This window comes from Tachypleus tridentatus, chromosome 6 (assembly GCF_004210375.1).
Source record: "Tachypleus tridentatus isolate NWPU-2018 chromosome 6, ASM421037v1, whole genome shotgun sequence".
Taxonomy (NCBI): domain Eukaryota; kingdom Metazoa; phylum Arthropoda; class Merostomata; order Xiphosura; family Limulidae; genus Tachypleus; species Tachypleus tridentatus.
This window is the reverse complement of record NC_134830.1, coordinates 154,527,351-154,548,133: the sequence shown is the minus strand read 5'-3', so window position 1 is coordinate 154,548,133 and position 20,783 is coordinate 154,527,351. Positions and strand designations below refer to the sequence as shown.

General features: G+C 31.1%; 2 protein-coding genes across 2 annotated transcripts in view; both read right to left on the bottom strand.

Annotated features, from left to right (window-relative positions):
• The window catches only part of LOC143254148 (uncharacterized), a 420,077-nt gene that overhangs the window by 104,887 nt on the left and 294,407 nt on the right, over positions 1 to 20,783 (bottom strand). The gene's annotated exons all lie outside the window — the stretch shown is intronic.
• On the bottom strand, positions 8,315 to 10,454 carry LOC143254153 (uncharacterized). The gene is made up of 3 exons (XM_076508954.1): positions 10,137 to 10,454; positions 9,404 to 9,820; positions 8,315 to 8,477 (listed from the first exon to the last, which is right to left on the bottom strand). The coding sequence occupies exons 1-2, from the start codon at positions 10,146 to 10,148 to the stop codon at positions 9,428 to 9,430; spliced, it is 405 nt and encodes a 134-aa protein (XP_076365069.1). The 5' UTR covers positions 10,149 to 10,454; the 3' UTR covers positions 8,315 to 8,477; positions 9,404 to 9,427.

The following is a 20,783-nucleotide window of genomic DNA, read 5'->3' as shown; positions in this document are numbered from 1 at the left end:
CAACTAACTAACAGCTGATATCAACGTATTTTACCAAATCGCAGTCCAATGAACATAAGGACAGTGATAAGGGTTCTACAGTTTATTCTACAAGTTAATTATCGATTAAACAGCAATACAACTCACTTAAAACAAATATTTGTTGCATGGTATCATTTCAGTAAGAGAAGTGGCAGCCCTCCATGAAGTGTAATGCCAGATAATTAGACTAAAACTAATTTCTGATGATAAGATACCAAGTATCGTTATGGGAGATATTTAGTGAAATTAAAATTGATAACAAAGTGTTCAGAAAATATACAAATTTAGTGTAAGATATTTCCCAGTAAAACAGCACTGTGACAAATGTTCTCAGCATATAATACCACAAATTTTTATCAATGATTTCAAACATATTACGTTTCTTGTAAAAACTGTTCATCATAAACAAGACACTGTCTTTACATATATCCAAAATTTGTTCAGTTTAGAAGCTGAAATTCATTACACCGTGGCATCAACAAATGAATCTAAATATCATAAAACTACATTTAGTTTTTCTTTAATAAACGAATTGAATTAATGTCGTTATTCAAGTTTTTATTTTCAAAATATATCAATCAGTATAACGAAACGAAGCAAGTTTGTAAAAACTGAACTTCTTAAGAGAGAAACTACGACTTTCCTAAATAAAAATGATGGTCAGATAATTTTTGAGAATTTAAAAATGATCAGATCATAAATAGATCAATTCATACATTGTTGGTTTTAATATATCTACTTACCAACATCAAGAGATGTAACAATAATAAACCTTACTTGTTTAATGTAACTTGTTACAAAAGCTTACGTCATGGATACGAAGACAAATTCAGCTTACAAATTTGCCTTGTTGAAACTTCACTGTATTATATATGAGATGCTAGAGTATGGAACGTGAAATATAATTATAAAATTCAGTTTCATTGATGTTTTTGTTGTTTTGATACAAAGCTACATCCTGGACTATCTCAACCATGACTAAAGCGGGGAATCAAATCACACTGTTTACTACTAGAAGTCTGGAAAACATGACCGTAAACATTCAATTTAGTAATACACAGATATTAACGTAGTTATTGTTAATTGTTATAATTTTCTAGGGGTGTGTGGAGAATCTCTTATGGTAGGTTATGCATTGTATTGTTCTCAATATTTATCAGAACATATTTAGCTATACGTCAATGAAACATATAAACTGTTTGTACTCAATCAATGCAATGAACATATATTTTCCAGCTGTGGCTTAGCGGCTCATAAAACTGCTCCGACTTTTCAAATACGAAACGTTTTCCTCGCAACTCCGTCATTTCTTGACTAATTTGAGTTTCAATTATAGTTTCCAATTCAAGAAGTCAAACACCTCAAATGTTCTATTTGATCACGCCCAATTCTTATAGGTTAATTTACTTTTGTCATGACTGGAAGAATTTCAAATTGAGGGTAGGTTAGCAGAGGTATGATGAGTAATCAAATGGAATCGGCAGTGAGCATGTTCCACACATTGTATTACTAGCACACAAAACTATAGTAAATAAAAATGAGAGGAAAGGTCTCATATATTAATTAACTTTAACCCTTCCTAAAATAATTTCAAGTGCCGCAACTATTGAAGATTCCCCCTTGCTTTAATTCATCCTGATCATACATACTTGTATAGTTTATACTATTTACAAAATTATATGTGTATAGTATATATTATTTACATTAACATATTTGTATAGTTTATACTATTTACAGAATCATATTTGTATAGTATATATTATTTACAGAAACACATTTGTATAGTTTGCACTATTTAAAGAAACATACTTGGATCGTTTATATTAATTACAGAAACACCCTTCCATAGTTGATACTATTTACAGAAACACCCTTGTATAGTATATATTATTTACAGAAACATATTTGTATAGTTTATACTATTTACAGAATCATATTTGTATAGTATATATTATTTACAGAAACACATTTGTATAGTTTGAACTATTTAAAGAAACATACTTGGATCGTTTATATTAATTACAGAAACACCCTTGTATAGTTTGCACCAATTAAAGAAACATTCTTGTACAGTTTATATTATTTACAGAAACATTCTTGTACAGTTTATATTATTTACAGAAACATATTTGTATAGTTTATATTATTTACAGAAACACCCTTGTATAGTTTAAATAATTTACAGAAACACCCTTGTATTGTATATATTATTTACAGAAACACCATTGGATACTTTATATTATTTACAGAAACATATTTGTATAGCTTATACTATGCTAAAGGTCATGGGACTAGTGATTCAATTCACTTTTTTTTATCTCAATATTTTTATAATATAACATTAACGCTCAAGTTTTCCTGAGTCAGTACTGGAAATGTATTCTAAAGAAACTACCCCATGTAAGCATATGATTTTGTATCGAACCTTGTTACTGGTACAGGAGAAACACACGGACAAACAAATTCATGAAAGATTTCTTTTAAATATATATTACATTTCATTTTTTATTCTAAAAAATCAAACTTGTTACAATTCAAATTGTTTTTTTAATTCATTTTTACCGACGAGAATCCGGGTCCTAAGAAAGTGTAAAATTATAAAACTTATCAAGTTTCATATAAATTGAATTAAATCACATAAAGTGTCATGATGGTGTAAGTAAGTTATTATTTACTTAATTTTAATTATTATTAAGGGATTGTGGTATTTCATCTTTTAAGAAAACTATAAACTATTTCCTTCATGTATTTTATTAATTTTGTAGGGGCTTGGCAGGCAGGGCCTAGCGCGTTAAAGCGTGCGCTTTGTAATCTGAGTGTCGCGGTTTCGCGCTCGAGTTATGCCAAACATGCTCGCACTCCCAGCCATGGAGGCGTTATAATATGATAGTCAATCCCACTATTCGTTGGTAAAAGAGTAGTCCAAGAGTTGGCGGTGGGTGGTGATGACTAGCTGCCTTCCCTCTACTCTTGCACTGCTAAATTGGGGATGGCTAGCACAGATAGCGCGAGAGTAGCTTTGTGCGAAATTAAAAAACAAAACATCAAACAATAAAGTATTCTATGAGTCAGGAATTTTAAAAGACGTTATTACGTGAGATGAAGTATTATCGTGTAACATATTTTGTATAAGAATGTCTTAATGTGACTGATGCACGAAAATGTGAAAACACTGCAGTCTGTCCGCTGCTAAGAATTAAATCCCAAATTATATTGTTGTAAATCTGTGAACTTACACTTTACTTCCGTGGATATATATATTAAGTTATATTCCAGCCTTATTTGCAACCATAATCATGAAGGTTTAATTCTAAATGTCAGGCATTAAATATATGAAATTGGTCACAAAGCTTCTCAGAGGACTGTCTCTGCCTGTCCACAACGATTATCAAAACGCTATTTCCAGTGATGTGAGTCCACAAACTTCTCGCTGTGCCTCTTGGGGATAAATGTAGGTCAATCAATAAGTTTCTATAAAAAATTATAAACTGTTTAATCATTTTATCTCCTCTCAATTTTGTATTCCTGATTTAGTTTGTTTCTTCTTTTTAATTTCACATAGGGTTAAATTATGGCTATCTGCGCTTTCCGTTTCTAATTTATCAGTGAAAAACAGCTTCTGGGCTAGTATATTACCATCGAATAGTAGTACTGACCGTTACCAATATAACAACACTACACCTAAGAAAGTGGGCATGTTTCGTGTGACGGATATTTGAAGCCACGACCTTTACGCTACGAATCAATCGACACGACCAGAAAGTTAATTTTTTTAACATTCTTTCGAGAAAAGTGAAGCTTCACAAAATTTTTGTATTTAAAGTTTAAAATGCTCAATAATTTATAGTCACCTAAATTACATGTTACCAATTATCCTCTGCCATTACGATTTCCTGCACCCACATTTTGACCATCAACCTTTCTTAGTTCACTATCCAATACTCTTTCGTTTCCCAACCTAGTGTCGTAACTTCCATCACCTCTCACGCCAATGTGAGAGTCTGAACCTCCACTTGTATCTCTTCCTAACCCTTTCTTATTCTTTCCCATATTTCCATTACTTTATGAAAACCTGGATCACCGTTACATCCATGTCTGTCATTACTGCTCACATCTCCCCTTTTGTTTCCGTGATAACGGCAACCATCTTGGATGTTCTGGTTTCTATCGTTATTTCCGTTTTTAGCATAACTTTCTACAGTGCAGAGAGGAGTAACTAAAAGCAAAACGAAAACCTATAATAAAAATTAAAATCAAAATTTAACTTTCCACGAATTATGACAAATTTAAATAATCTACTCTCTCATTGCAGAAGTTTGTGTGTCCAAAGTTGTTTTTTTTACACAGACAGGCGTATACTCAAACACAAATATATTGACTGATCTATCGCAGAGCATTTTCCCCTTAAAGCTTTTAACTTTTATTGAGAGTTATTTTTAAATAGATTAGTTTAAATATCAATTAAACACAATTATTCATTTCCATATAAGATGAGAACATTTGTCACAGTGATGTTTCACTGGGAATTCTGTTATACTAAATTTGAATACCCTTTTAAGAATTACGTTATCAATTTACATTTCACTAACACTATTCTATAATGAGATCAGGTCTCTTATCATAGGAAATTAATTTTAATTGTATTATCTCACATTATTCTACGTTTAGGACTGCCACTTTTCATAAGGAAATGATACCATGCAACATATAAAACTATTTGTCTTCGGTGAGTTGTTTTGCAGTTTGGTCAATAATGAACAGATAGAATAAACTGTAAAACACTTACCACTATCCTCATGTTCATTAGACAACAATAAGGTAAAAGACATTGATATCGGTTGTTAGTTAGTTGATTATATCAAGGTACGTATTTCTTTTGTGGTTTGATATGACACAATCATACTTAAGGCCACACCTGTGATGAACAAAACATCTATGACGCAAATTCATATTTATTGGCTTTTAATTAACAACAAAAAACGTAACTTATATTTGGCTTTTAACTAGATAGACTATCAAACGAAGATAAATCAAACCTATAACATTTTAGAAAATATTTGTTAATTTTCTTTTTGAGACTGATGTACTTTCAAAGACCGACATCAAGCCAAATAATCATTATCGTGTTATATCGTCAGTTCGTGCAAAGGAAAATTACATTTTAATAAATTTATAATTACATTAATAACATGTTTCAGGTAGTTTTGGTTATATTATGTGGATAAATGTTAAGGTTCGGTAAACATCAGTGAACTACCGGTTAGCAACTTTTTATCTGAAACAACGTCTCAGAAATTGGAAATCTATAGATAAGTTACATTTCTCCCTCGCTTGTTTCTTCTGAATAACTTTCTTAAATTCTCCATTCACAAATCTTTATGTAATTTTCCCACCATAGAAATATTCCTCACAAATCAGTACGTACAAATGTTTCATTTTAAAATGTAATCTGAACACTTAAGACATTAGGGTTTTGTGGTAAACAATGTGTAAATTATAAAATATTTTTGTTACTTGTTTTTCACTTTTTTATTGGTGCATTCAGTTTGTTTCTCAGAAACAAAAATATTAAAATACTCAAATGGAATTATAAACTAGTTGAAATTCTCTTGGATTTTGTTCGATCTTGATAAACGTGATTTTAACGATTTCGATTACCAGACAACGATTTTAAGTAATTTTAAGCTTTGTTGTTTATATCATTATGCAGCAATTTAATTGATATTTATGTTTAAGTGTTGTTAAACACTTATCCTGGTTTAGAAACCAGGATAAAAAACGGAACACTTGCTAATAAAAACCACTTAACTATGAGATGATTGGATGTTGTTTATCTCGTGTTTTGACGTCAATTTAAACGTCAGTTGCAAAAGAAGTACTTTTTTATTCGTTCCAAAACATATACTCTTCAAGATGCTTATCATATTCAAAAGAATCTTGTATAAATGAGTCTGAAAAATTGCCTAAAGGTCATTCCAAGGCTAATAGGATCCAATTTCTGTTTGAATTCATGAGAAAAACAATTTCAAATACATTTAAAACATTCTTTATTGATGTAACTTTAGACACGAAGTTTTCATCATTTCGTTTGCGTTTAAGGGTCGAAGGGCTGAGAAGAAGACTTGGTGTGATAACTGATATCTAATTAAACAACTTGTTATGAGTTTCGATTTCTTTCAAAACAATATGTGTGAAATCTTTACCTTTAATTTCGTGAAATGTGAAGGCTCAGTCAAATTTAACAGGCTAAGTTAGGCCTAACACGGAATATTATACGATACTGTCATATTGTTTATTTCAAAACATTAATGGCACAAGTTATTAGACTTGCCTGTTGGTTTAGTAACAATATCTGCATATTCTAATAAAATTATTGCAATGTCCGAAATAAATAAATCTGTGATACTTGACGTCAAAACATAAATCATATTCAGAATTCTTACACTTCGTTGTAAAAGTTGAGTTTGAAATTTTTGTGACATATATTCTTATGATAGTACAAAAACGACTTCTTATCAAAAGCAAAACATACAAAGTATAGCATAATAGGCCTTTTCTCAGAGGAACACACCCTTCTTACTCCCTAATCCGCAGTTATATATTATATAATGTTCTAGAATCCTGAACGTTTCGATACCAGTGGAAGACATATTACAAGTATACCCTACTGGCGTGGAATCGAATCCCCGATTTTAGCATGGTTAGTTCGTAGACGTACCGCTGTACCAGCAGAAACAACGTGCAGTAAGAACTATCGACTTCGTGCAACAACTTTTCTGTTGTGGCAAGTTTTAATTTTTGTGTCTTTCGTCAGTAAATATGAAGAACCGCTCGCTCTTCGTATGATTTCCATACAACCTAGTTAATAAGGTTAATTGTTTAGATTTTTTTTTTTGAAAAACCCAAATTATTACAATCGTTTTGCCTTAGAAACATGAACCTTCTTATAGTCTTGTCTCAGGATCCAGGTGCGCTTAATTTTATTTTTTCGTACATACGAAGAATCACGAAAAACTTTGTTTTAGGAACTTGAACGATGACATAAAACATATAATAAAGTGATTTTGTTTCCCCGGGATGGGACATAGTACATGTTTACCCAATAGATAAATTCCTTATATTCACACGTCGTTGTTTACCAACATGTTATTGTTCAACTGAAAATTGAAACTATAATTAATTTAGCTGTGTGAATAGTTATCACACAACTTAAATGTGTTTTGTTTTCCACATATTTTCTATAACTCCTCTGTTTTATGAACATGGTCATTATAAAATTTATTTATTTTGTTTCAGAAAGTTTTTTTCTAAATAAGTATTTAATCTACATATTTTTAAATGAATTACATTATGAGAAGTTTGAAAAAAACAAGATCTTTCGTTTCTTAGTATTTCACGAAAAAAAATTATTGTGTATATTTTTTCATCTCCCGTGTATGTCTCCCAGTGTTTGAACTTGTATTAGATTGATTTAACACAAAAAAAGACGGGAATAAAACTATAAAATATGATGAACTATGTAGAATGGACAGCAACTGATTGTTGTGGGAACACAAGTGAGAAGGAGGACGTTCCGAAAGGCTTCCGCCTTTCGTCTTCAAGTCGACATGAAGAAATATTTTTGCTACACGGTCAAATGTTTCATCCTGAGATTTATTAATTGTAGTGACGAAAATGAAATTTGGTTGTCACTGTAAAGTCAATATCGATATAACATTTCTTGAAGAATGTTTAAAAAACCTTTTGTTAAATATTAAGAACAAGTTATTCTAAAATATAAAAAAACATTTATTTATAAATGATGCTGCCATCTTTTGGTAAAAAATATTTAAGATGTGTTTCACACTGGTACTTAAAAGTGTATATCATTTTCTCCCACATATCTGTTAGTTTCTGTAAAAGATGTCAAAAATATTACACTTCTGGTAAACACTGTCCATCATAAACTTAACATTGTCTTTATACGTATCAAATTTTATTCAGTTTATAAGTTGAAACTAACTCTGCTGTGGAATTAATAAACGAGTCTAAATATTATAAAACTACACGTGAGGTTTTTCTTTAATAATCCCATTGATTAATTTCGTTATTCAAATAATTTTGTCAAAATATTCTAATAAGAAGCTAGCCTAACTAAGCATTTGATTCTGTATCGAAACGTGTTCCTGTTAAAGAAGAAACACAGAGACAAACAGATTAACAAAAGTTTTCTTTTAACTATAAATTACACTTTATTTCTTACTTTATTTACTTTATTGTTCTTTATTTTCTCTTACGTTAAAATCAAACTGAATTTCAATGCAAAATTTATTTATATCAAAAATCAGATTACAGTAATTTCAATATATTTGTCTTTCATAATATAACCTAAGGGTTATATTGAACCCTTGGTTTATTGAACAAAGGAAAGATTTCACAACATCATTTCTATCGGCGATAATCCAGATTCTAAGAAGCTGTAAAAAGAAAAAACATATATCCAGTTTAATATAAGTTGAATTAAAAGGACAAAACTGTCCATGTTGATGTAAGTTATTTTATTATAACATATATATATATATACCAGTGGGATCTTGTGTAACAAATAATATATCACAAACGCTATTTATGAATCTCCTCCTACTTCCTATTACAGCTAATTGTAAATTAGATGTTAAAATGTTCCAATATTATCCTTTAATAAAACTGAAGATTACTTATGATGCACAACAATAACAGTCCTTTCTCTTCTCCCAACGACTTATCAATAACTTTAGTGACTTAAATCGCTAATATCTGATGTAAGTTCTCAACGATAAACAAAGTTCACATACATCTCTGTGTAGCTTCATATATTAAATAAACAAAGTGTACTGGTGCTCTAATATTTCTCATTTCATACCAATTCGTTTTTCTAATGTGTATAAAATTTAAGCTCTCAGACATTACACATTACTTAGAAAACTTATTACTTATACTAACACTGAGCAATTGAAAACTCTTTAAATATTCAACAATTTTGAAAACAGTAAAGTTAACAATGCAGCTTCTTACAAACGTTAACAAAGCAGTGACGATGCGGTGTGATAGTTATTAAAAGACCAGACTAAACATTCTTATATCATGTGAGATAATGTTCACATTGATAAAAAAGACATAAAATAAGTCACGAATATTGAAACTACTCTACTACTCTTTTGCCCATGAGAGAACAAGTATGTTTAATACGATAAGGATTTCAATAAGCAATCTTCAGATATATGCTTCGAGAGGTATGGCCAAGTGGATAAATTGATTAACTTTATTATTTGAAAAGTGAAACTTTGAAACATATCCGTTTTTAAATGTTGATATTCTTACTTATTTATAATAACATAAACAATGAAATTAAGTGAGTTGTTACCAATTTCCCACCATCAATACGATTTTATGCGTCCAAATGTAGACTGTCATTCATTCTTAGCTCACTATCCAATCTTATATCACTTCTTGTTCCTCCACCGAGATGTATTTGTCTTGCTTTTCGTGTTTCTCTTGTTAACCCATCTATTAAGTTAGGGTCACTGTCAAAAACCAAGCCTACGTCTGGGTCTCTTCTAAACATATTCTTCTCGTATCTTCCATTACCATTATATATTCTGAAATCTTTTTTCTTATCAAAACCACTTTTATTCCCACATCTGCCAAGAGCTCTAGTATTTCCCCCTATATCTCCGTAACAACCATAACCATTGTTGATGTTTCGGGTTATTTTGTCACTTCCGTTTTCAACGTAACTTCCTACAGTGTAGACCGTAATCACCAAAAGTAGAATGAAATTCTGTAAAAAAATAAATAATTTTTCTTGAAACTATGACCATTAAAAAAACAAACTGCTTGCTTCTTCTGTGAGGAAATTTTGTAGACCCAATTGAACACCTTTCTAAGAATTATGTTATCAATTTATATTTCACTAACAATGTAATTAAATCAGGTCTCTAATGAGCAGAAATTAATTTTGGTCTATTTATCTGATATTATTTTCCACTTCTTATACTGGAATGATACCATGCCACAAATACAACTATTTGTTTCCGGTGAACTGTGCTAGAGTTTAACCGATAAGTAACTTACAGAATAAGCTGTAAAACACTTACCACTAGTCTCATCTTCTTTCCAGCGCAATAAGTAAAAAGACCTTGATATCGGCTCTAAGTAAGTTCGTTATGTCGATAGTGTTCTTCAAATTTACGAACTTTTATAGCGTATTATAAATACGCAATCACAGTGAAGGCCACAGCTCTGAGTTACGAAACTGTTATAACCCAGATTACTATTTCCTGATTTCAAATTATACAAAGGTCATACTTTATAATTAGATTCTTCTCCAGATGTATTGACAAGCGAATTTAAGTCACAACTCAACGCGACAAACTTTATAGAAATGTTTTCAGTTTTCTTTCTGACACTGATGTACTTTCAAAGTACGGTATCATGTTGAAAAGCCTTATGAGGTTTATATTACTTTTTTTTTCCAAAAGTAAAACACAGAGTTATTCGTTACCCTTCGTTTCAATCTGAATTATTAAAAACTTAATAATTTGTTTCTTTTAATGTTATACATTATTATTATTTATTTGTTTGTCACACTCCAAACGAGTTTAGGTTAGGTACAGTTACGTTATGTTATGTGAAACTTTATAAATAAGTTTATTTAATGCTATTTAGGTGAAAATTTAACATTTTACTTAAAGTATACGTTGTACGGTGAGTCCAATAATTATTTCTTAATGATATAGTGTTCTATTTTCATAGTACAGACAACTGAATATATAGGGACCTCAGCAGACCGATATAGCTTTGCAACAACAAAACACACAAACACAACTGAATATAAATAAACTTTCCAAACGCTAATTATTTATTGTCAGATACTTATTTAATAACAATTGTTTCACAGTTGGTATAGTATGTGTGAATAACAACTCATGTTCTCATTAAATAAGTTTCATTGGTGTTTCAATAAAGAGCTGTAAACAGATCTAAAATCGATGTGAATATTTACTTTACTTTATCAGCTTGTTTCCGAGTAATTGGTACGTGCTTCTTATGGAATGTTCTATTCTTCTTTTAAGAATAGTTACAATTTCTTTATTAATTATAATACCTGTTATATAGGTTATGTTATATCGAATGACTCGATAGATTTCTTATTAAATTTTGATCCTTTCTGGGTCATTAGATCAAAAGCTAGTGAATATATAAATACTGTTTGACCTTTAACAGTTTTGATGAATCTTATTAAATTGTAAAATAATATGGTACATTGTTTTCCTTTATCGCAGGTAATCTGTAGCCATGCAGGAAATATGGAAGTGTTAACGTAAAGTAAAGCCAAATACACTGTTCTACAACACAGTTTCAATTCATTATTGAAAAGGAAACGACGAAAATATGTCAATAGAAATATTGTATGTTGGGACTGGAATTGACAAAAATGGAGAAATATATAAACTTAAGTTTTATTTTTTTAATTGTTTTAAAACCATGATTTCATTTGATAAATAAATATCTCCTATCAAATATTGTCTGGAATATAGTGATATCTGGTGTGACTTAAACAGTTTAAAAAAAACTTTGTTGTGTGTGTGCCTGTCGACAAATGAAATTTTGATTCAAGATTATGATAAAATCCCATCTAATAAAGATTTCTGACTGTAGATGATGGTAAAGCATCAACAGTGAATTTAATTAGTCTTACCGCCACTTCTTCAATTTCTTAAAATAAAATAATGGAAAGATACCATGGTATCTTATAAAATAACTGTATTATCAAAAAAAAGCTTCGACTGTCACCAATCCTGCTTAATTCCAATTAAATATTAAAATTGATCTGTTGATTTAACGTGAGTGAATGGGCTAATAATTTGTGATTTAGATTATGAGATTAGTGAACAAAATAAAGATGAGTTAATAAATAACTTGCTGCCTCATCAAAAAGCGGAAACGATTGCTGAAGCATTTGCAAATAACATAATAGCGAGACACGGTGTAACCCAATACTTTCTGATGGATAGAGATGGTAACTTCGTTTCTACGTTAGAAAATTACATTGATCAATTGTTATGTGTCCAGAAAACTGAAACAACTGCTTTCCATCCAGCTGCTACGGTATTACTAGAAATATTCTACAGAACTTTCCTAGATATAATCTCTCAATACTGTGAGAAAGATAATAAAACTGGGGAAGAGCTGGTTCATTTATTACAAAAGTGATGAAAATGAGTCTACTCTGGAAAGTCCGTTTTTTTCTACTACATGGTAGAGATGTACTGTTGCCAAAGCAAGAGATAATGACCATAAAAATATTTTATCATGCAGAAGGTTATGATTACAAGACTGAGCTTTTACAGAGACTGCAGTTAGCCTTTGAGATAATTAAAAAAACATTTAATACAACATGCTCAAGATAGAGAGAAACAAACAAATTAAAAGACGAAACTAATGATATAAAATTATTATATAAATTGTTGTTATATACCCTAATCGTTAAGAGAGGAAACACCAAGAAATAAGTAAAACTGTGGAAAAACACTTTCAGAGCACTTAAACAAACAAGTTTAATCTATTTTGAGAATACAAAATGTGTAAAAAAAGAAAACAGTTGGTACATGTTAATAGATTGAAGAAACTGAGGAAAGGAAATCATATCTTTAGGAATATATAATTGATGAAAACTATACAACTGACAAAAAAGAAAATATTAAAGTCCAATCTTATTATTCGAATACATTAGATTTATCTTATAACAATGAAGAGATAAGTAAAGCCTAGACAGAAAATTAAGAGTTAGAAGACGCTTATACCACATTAGTATCTAGGACAAGTAACAGAGTCTGTGTATCAAGAACATCTATGACGACGTAAGATGATACTGTTACCCATGATTATTACCTTAGATCACGTGGTCGTGTACCAACTCCACCAGAAGTAATCCTTACCCCTACTAGAAACGAGTGAAATTTTGTTTCCAAGTAGTTGTACATAGACCCACAAATGACATTACCAGAGTTAATGTTAGCTCTATTGATGAAACACTTGGTGTGCTAGAAGCTTTTAACGATATATTAAGCAGTAGTCGTAGCTGAACTTAGACTTAAGTTAACAATGTAGGACGTAGATAAACAATATTGAATATATTGAATCTTATATTATCTTGAGATATGTGAATAATTTTCGAATTTTTACAGTATGTTCGATTGATAGTTTGATTACAAGAAGAAGTAATATTGTTCGACAAATCTTTTGACGTAAGTTGTCGCGATAATTTCGATGACGGTGGTTCGGAAAATATTACGTCATTTCACATGACAAATCAGGTAACAGCAATCTGATGTCCTGTAAGGGTGATACAAAAAGGAACTAAGAACTATGACACCTTATTCAGACGATATATTGTTAGAATTTAAAAATTTGTTATTATAATTAAAGGATATTAAAGATAGCATCACGATTTCCGATCGGATTCCATGAAAACGTAGTTAAATAGACGCAGGTGAAAATGATTTCAAATTTTGTTCGCATAAGTAAATACAAACGATTTACGCCAATTAAACAAGAAAATCGAACAACAAAGACAGGTCTAAATATAAATGGTTAGCTTAACATGTCACTGTTATGAACTAATTAAACCAGTGTCTTCAAGTAGATGACCAGAAATTCTCCTAAGTCTCAGTAAACATTAGAAAATTTTGAAACGTACCAATATCAGACATTCTGAACTTCATTGAGTAGGACCTGAAATGTTAGTTTTCAAACATAGAATTCTGAATAACTAACAAAAATTATTATTTCCCGTTGGAAATTGTACGAGTGAGTTATGTAAGTTAGAACAAGTATTATATATGTAGCTGAAGACAAAAAGTTGATTTCATACTTTGTACGTCCAAATATATTACAAAAAATGTTAGCTGAAATTGATAGGAAGTTACTCCGTACTTACAATATATGAAACCTACAAATAGTCAATAGATTTATATGTATTACACATGAACTTATGTAATGACACCTGTAGCAAAGGATACAATCCGCACTTTTATGTATTAGAAATAGTTGTTAACTAAAACATATCTTCAGAATACTTTATGATGTTCAAGATAGTAAGGATATTAAAATGTATGCGTTGGAAAGCTGACAAGAAAAGGCAGGTAATGAGGAGTGATATAACAGTGAGGATATGATTAAATTTTCGTTTGTTTATTTTTCAAAACTTTTTGAAAATAATGTTTTTTTTTAAATAAATTTTTCAGAGTGTAGAAGTTTTTTAATAACCGAGTGATTATCTAAAGGGTTGAAAATCTATTTAAAACTATTTGTACGTTTCAGTTAGTTGGACCCTTGCACAATGGAGGTTTTTTTTTCCTCTGTGAAATTTTATAGCTTCGTCAGCGACTACTTGGTCTAACTACACAACTCAAGAAGTTGAGACGAAACTAAGATAATTAATTGAGTAACTGGAGTACTTATCTCAGTGATTAAAGAAATACTGTTCGTACCATTAGAGGAATGGAAATATTTCTAATTGCTTTCAAACAAAAGGCACAAAGATATACAATTTAGTTTTCCAATGTTCTAAAGAAATATTATGGAGCAAATTAACATTATTTTTATTATGAAGCTGTAATAATCTAATGCTCCATTTGTTTGCCGTTATATGTAAAGTTTTACATAATATCTAGCTGTTTCTCACCTATTGTGGGTATCGAAGTTTGAATTTTAATGTTATAAGATATCAGAATTGACGAAAAAAACGCTGGGGTATTGATAATCATACATTAATATAAACAATGAATAAAAAACCTTCATTTCCCTAAGTAAAATAACCGACGTAAGTGATTACTTTCACGTTTATTTTGGTTTTCTTAAATTCATTAATTTTTTATTATTACAAACAAACAATATAAAAAATGTACCAATTATAAGTGAACAACAGAAAACAGATCTACTACTTATAAACGAATAATATAAAACAAATCTACTGATCATAAATAAAAAAATATAAAACAAATATACTGATCATAAACAAATAATATAGAACAAATCTACTGATCATAAATAAAAAAATATAAAACAAATATACTGATCATAAACAAATAATATAGAACAAATCTACTGATCATAAATAAAAAAATATAAAACAAATAAACTGATCATAAACAAATAATATAAAACAAACCAAGTTACTGATCTATATTTCAAAGGAATTAAAACAATGTATTGGTGACATTTGTACACAAGCACAAACAATGGGCGATCTGCGTTCTGTACACAGAGTGGAACTGAGTCTGAATTTTAGTATTTTAACTTGAAACTTACTTCTAACAAACAGTCAACAAAATAAGAAAATTAGGATTATCCACGATTATGACTATTATAAAATTAAAAAAAAATAGTTATTTGATGAAATATACACAAAACAGAAAAATAATAGTCCAAGAGAAGCTCAATAACATAATTATCAGTGTGGCTAAAGGCTCTCAGTCTCAACATATGTAACATAATTCATGTTATACACGAATGAAAATGTAACAGGATACAGGTTAAAAAAACGTCTGTAACAGTTAATATTCCCTTGTTATATCTCGACTTGTAACCTGAGGATCGCGGGTTGGTGTCCCCGTGAAAACAAAATGTTCGCCCTCTCAGCCGTGGAGCCGTTACAATTTGACATCAATCCCACTATTCGTTGGTAAAAGAGTAGCCCAAGAGTTGGCAGTGAGTGGTGATGACTAGCTGTTTTCTGCCTATTTTACACTGCGATAAAAGGAGGCTACTTCAGATAACTCTCGACTAGCTTTGCGCGAAATTCAAACCAAACCAAAGCAACAATTTTATATGACATTCACGGTACTAGATAGTTTTGTATGCCTCACATTCACAAGTTTCTTGACCTTTATAATAAAACTCTCTTCAACTTCTATTGCTTGGACAATTTTGTTCTTCTGAAGTATGGTATGAAGATATGTTTCAGTTAAAAACTATTGCTAAAAGAATGTAAAAATTACCTTACTTTATATATATATAATTTACTTAATGCGACCTGTGATTGATATGAAAGACGCTTGAAGTGGCTTAATTAAAGTTGTCAAGTTCATAAGACATGTATATAATAAATTTTGTGAGGAATTATATAGCTGTATTTATATCAACATATCTATGTTAGTGTAATGTGTAAGGTTTGGTTTGTTTTGAATTTCGCGCAAAGCTACACAAGGGCTATCTGCGCTAGCCGTCTCTAATTTAGCAGTATGAGACAAGAGGGAAGGCAGCTAGTCATCACCACTTGGGCTACTCTTATACCAACGCATAGTGGGATTGACTCTCACGTTATAACGACCCCAGGGTCGAAAAAGAGAGTATGTTTGGTGTGACGGGGATTCAAACCCTAGACTCTCAGATTACAAGTTGAGCGCCCTAACCACGTGGCCATGCCAGGCTGATCTACTTTTATTTAAATTATTAAAAAACAAGACAACGTGAAGTACAAACAATAAATATTTTATTAAACACGTAGACATGGCGTGACCTGATAGAAAGGTAGCGTTCGACTATTACATAATGTGCTTGTCTCGGATCCCAAACACGGCTATCGAACATGTTCACCTTTTCATCACGTGTGAGTGTTATAACATTATGGTCAATTCCGGTATTGTTTCGTAAAAGAATAGCCCAAGAGTTGGTGATGGGTGGTGTTGACCAACTGCCTTCCCTCTAGTCTTACACTGCTAAATTAGGGTCGGCTAGCACAGATAGCCCTCGAGTAGCTTTGTGCAAAATTCCAAAAACAAACAAACAAAATTTTCACTTTTTTATTACTGCATTCAGTTTGTTTTCCAGAAATAAAAATATTGAAATACTCAAATGGAATTATTAACAAGTGCAAATTTTCTTTGTTTTGTTCGATATTTTTAAACATGATTTTAACGATTTCGATTACCAGACAACAAGTTTAAAGTAATTTTACGTTTCGGTTTTTCTCTCATTATGTAGCAATTCACTTGATGCTTATGTTTAAGTGTTGCTAGAAGTATTTAAAAACAATCTTTATTGATGTTACTTTAAACACGAAGTTTTAAGCATCTCGTTTGCGTTTAAGGGTCAAATACTTTTAGACGTTTAGAAAAATGTCAAGGGCGTAGTGTACTAGGAAGTTCTGAGTAGAAGTCTCAGTGTGATAACTGATATCTTACTAAACAACTTGTTTTGAATTTCGATTTCGTTCAAAATAACATGTTGGCACTGAGTAAAACCTTTACTTTTAATTTCGTGAAATGTGAAGACTCAGTCATATTTAACAGACTTAGTTAAGCCTAACACCCAAAGTTGTAGGTGTGACGTTAAAGTAATATCGTTCATTATACGATACTCTCATATGGTTCATTTTAAAACATCCCTGCCACAAGTTATTAGAGTAGCCTGTTGGTTTAGTAATAGTATCTGCATATTCTAATGAAATTATTGCAATGTCCGAAAAAACTAAATCTGTCATACTTAAAACTTGACGTCAGAACATATATCACACTTAGGTTTCTTACACTTCGTTGTAAAAGTTGAGTTTCATTTATTTTGAGAGATATCTTCTTATGATAATATAAAACGACTTCCTATCAAACGGAGAACATACAAAGTATAGGATATTAGGCCTTTTCTCAGCGGAATCACACATCCCACCCCTAATTACCAATTAAAATTTTTTTATGTTCCATGATACCGAATATTTCGAAACCTGTTGAACAAATATCCAAAGTAGACCCTTCTGTATTTGTGTACATAACTTGAAATAACCAAGTGAACTGTCCTGAACAGTACAGCAGCACTATCCAGTTAGGGTTCATGTCAACAGGAACAAAACATTTTTGTGAATGAAAATATTATATTACTTACATATTTATGTTTCGTTTGCTGTCCCTGTTTAATGACGTCACTAGGTTTATAACGGGTAGTGTGTGTGTTTGTGTTTTTTATAGCAAAGACACATCGGGCTATTTGCTGAGTCCACCTAGGGGAATCGAACTTCCGATTTTAGCGTTGTAACTCCGTAGACTTACCGCTTTACCAGCGAAGGTCAAAGTAAAGCGAGTATAGCGTCAGTAAATAAGAGGAAGAACCGCTCGTTCTTCAGACGAGTGCTATAGAACCAAGTTAATGGTAACGAATTTTCTTTGAACAATCAACATTGTTATAATCGTCTCGTCTTACACACAGGAACCTTCTTGTACTCTTATCTCAGGATCCAGGTGAGCCTAATGATATTTTTGTGTACATGCGAAGAATCACGAAAATCTTTGTTTCAGGAACTTGAAAGATAACATACAATAAGGAGACGAAAGAATAACTTTATGAAGATATTTTTGTTTTTCCTACGGTTTTGTCGTTAATAAAAACTAACGAAAATATTCCAAAAAATAACAACGTAGAGGTTCAAAGCAAGCTTTATCTCAATCCACACATGAGTACAATCTATTAATAAAAGGTAAAACAATATATGTCATGAACTAATTAAAGAAGTTAATTAAATAACGAATAGTTATAAGTTAGTTTGTTTTTGAATTTCGCGCAAAGCTACACGAGGGCTATATGCGGTATCCGTCCATAATTTAGCAATGTAAGAAGGCAGATAGTTATCACCACCCACTGCCAACTCTTGGGCTACTCTTTTAACAACGAATAGTGGATTGACCGTCACATTATAATGCCCACACGGGTGAAAGGGGCGATATGTTTGGTGCGACTGGTGTTTAGTCATGAAAATACGAAAAATATATATTTCGTTAAACTGGATATGTTTCGTCTTCACCTTTTCAATATTCTTAAATTTAATAACAATAGCAAAGGTACCTCGGTTTAATATTTTGTAGACCCCAATCTACTTTGTACGTTTTTTTTTTTTATTACCACGATAATAAAATTGGGCTTTTCAGTGAGGTTTTTTTTTTTTTTGTTTCGTGAAATATATCGCCCTCTAGTGTTACAGAGACATATCTGCGGACTTACAAAGCTAGAAACCGGCTTTCGATACACGTGGTGAGCAAAGCACAGATAGCCCTTTGCGTAGCTTTGTGTTTACCCTCAAACAATCGTGAGATATATCCACCACAATGAACATAAGTAAATGTCGTTTGTAATGAATTTATAACATAAGTATTGAAATTTTCATAAGGACAAGTTATTTCCATGGTTACATTAAATACGACGTACGATGTAACATAAACTTTGTTGTCAAAATAACTAGCATTGTTACGTAGAACTGAATGTACAAGAGCCTCTTAAACGTACATAAAAAAAGCTAATAAAAGAAATGCAGCTTAACAACAGACAAATAATCATTCAAATTTTGTTTTGACGTAAAGTTTGTTGATACTGAAAGTTAACATTCTCTACAGTTTTGGGATGGTGTATCCTTTAGAAATAGAGTTAAAACTTGGTTTAGTTTCGTTTGTTTGTGAATTTCGTGAAAAGCAACACGAGGGTTTTCTACGTTAGCTATCCCTAATTTAGCAGTATAAGACTAGAAGGAAGGCAACTTGTCATCACCACCCACCCTTAGTCCTGGGCTACTCTTTTAACAACGAATAATGAGATTGCACGTCACATTATAACGTCCACATAGCTGAAAGAGCGACCATATTTCTTGTGACGGGGATTCGAACTTGCGACCATCAGATTAGGAGTCGAGCTCTCTACCCAAGTGGCAGCTGAAGAGTAACACGAAAACAAAGATGAAATATGAAGTTTTGAATTTGAATTTGTATGTTCCTCGAGATTAGATTATGATGCTCGTAATCTATAAAAAATCTAAGAGCCATATCGTATCTTCATCGGCCTCCACAGCTGCTAAATCGTTTCTCGGAGAAACCATCCAGCCCCTCAACTCGTCCCAAATGAAATTTTGTATATTGTCCCAGAATGTTGAACGAAACAGAATAAAAGGTATTTTTCGAATGGGTCTTTTTTTTTCAGAAATATCTTTCATTTACATAAATTATTCGTATTTGTTTAAGTTTTACTTCATAATTAATTGAACTAGCGTATGAGAACCAAACTTTTGTCCCTCTATCTGAGGGTGCGTGTCGTTTCTTACAGCAAAGCCACATCAGGATATCTGCTGAGTCCACCGAAGGAAATCGAACCCTTAATTTTAACGTTGTATTACCGCAGACGTACTGCTGTACTAGCGGGGGACTCCTAAAACTTTTAACAGTTTTAAAGAATCTTATTAAATACAACAATAACATATGAAACTGTTTTCCTGCATCATAGTAAAACTGTAACCATGCAGTAAATATGGAAGTGTTAAAGTAAAGTATAGCTGCTTTTGTAATATATTCAAAAGGAAACGATAAAAATAGGTCAATAAAATATTATATGTTAGGAATGGAATTGGAAAAAAATGTAGAAATCTATAAATTTAAGTTTAATTGTTTTTTAATGTTTTGAAATTGGGATTTTAGTTAGTAAATGGAAATTTTAATAATTTTTTTCAGGAATATAGTGCTATCTAGTGTGACTCAGACAATATAAAAGGAAATAAAAATGATTTATTTTACGTGTGTGTCTGTTGACTAAAAATATTTTAATTTAAGATTATTATTTAAAATCACATCGAATAATGATTTCTGACTGTAGATGGTAGTATCAAAAGCGAAGTTTAATTAGTCTGATGGTAAAGCATCAACTGTGAACTTTATTAGATTGATAGATACTGCTTTCATTTGTTAAAATGAGTATATGTCATAGTATAAAAA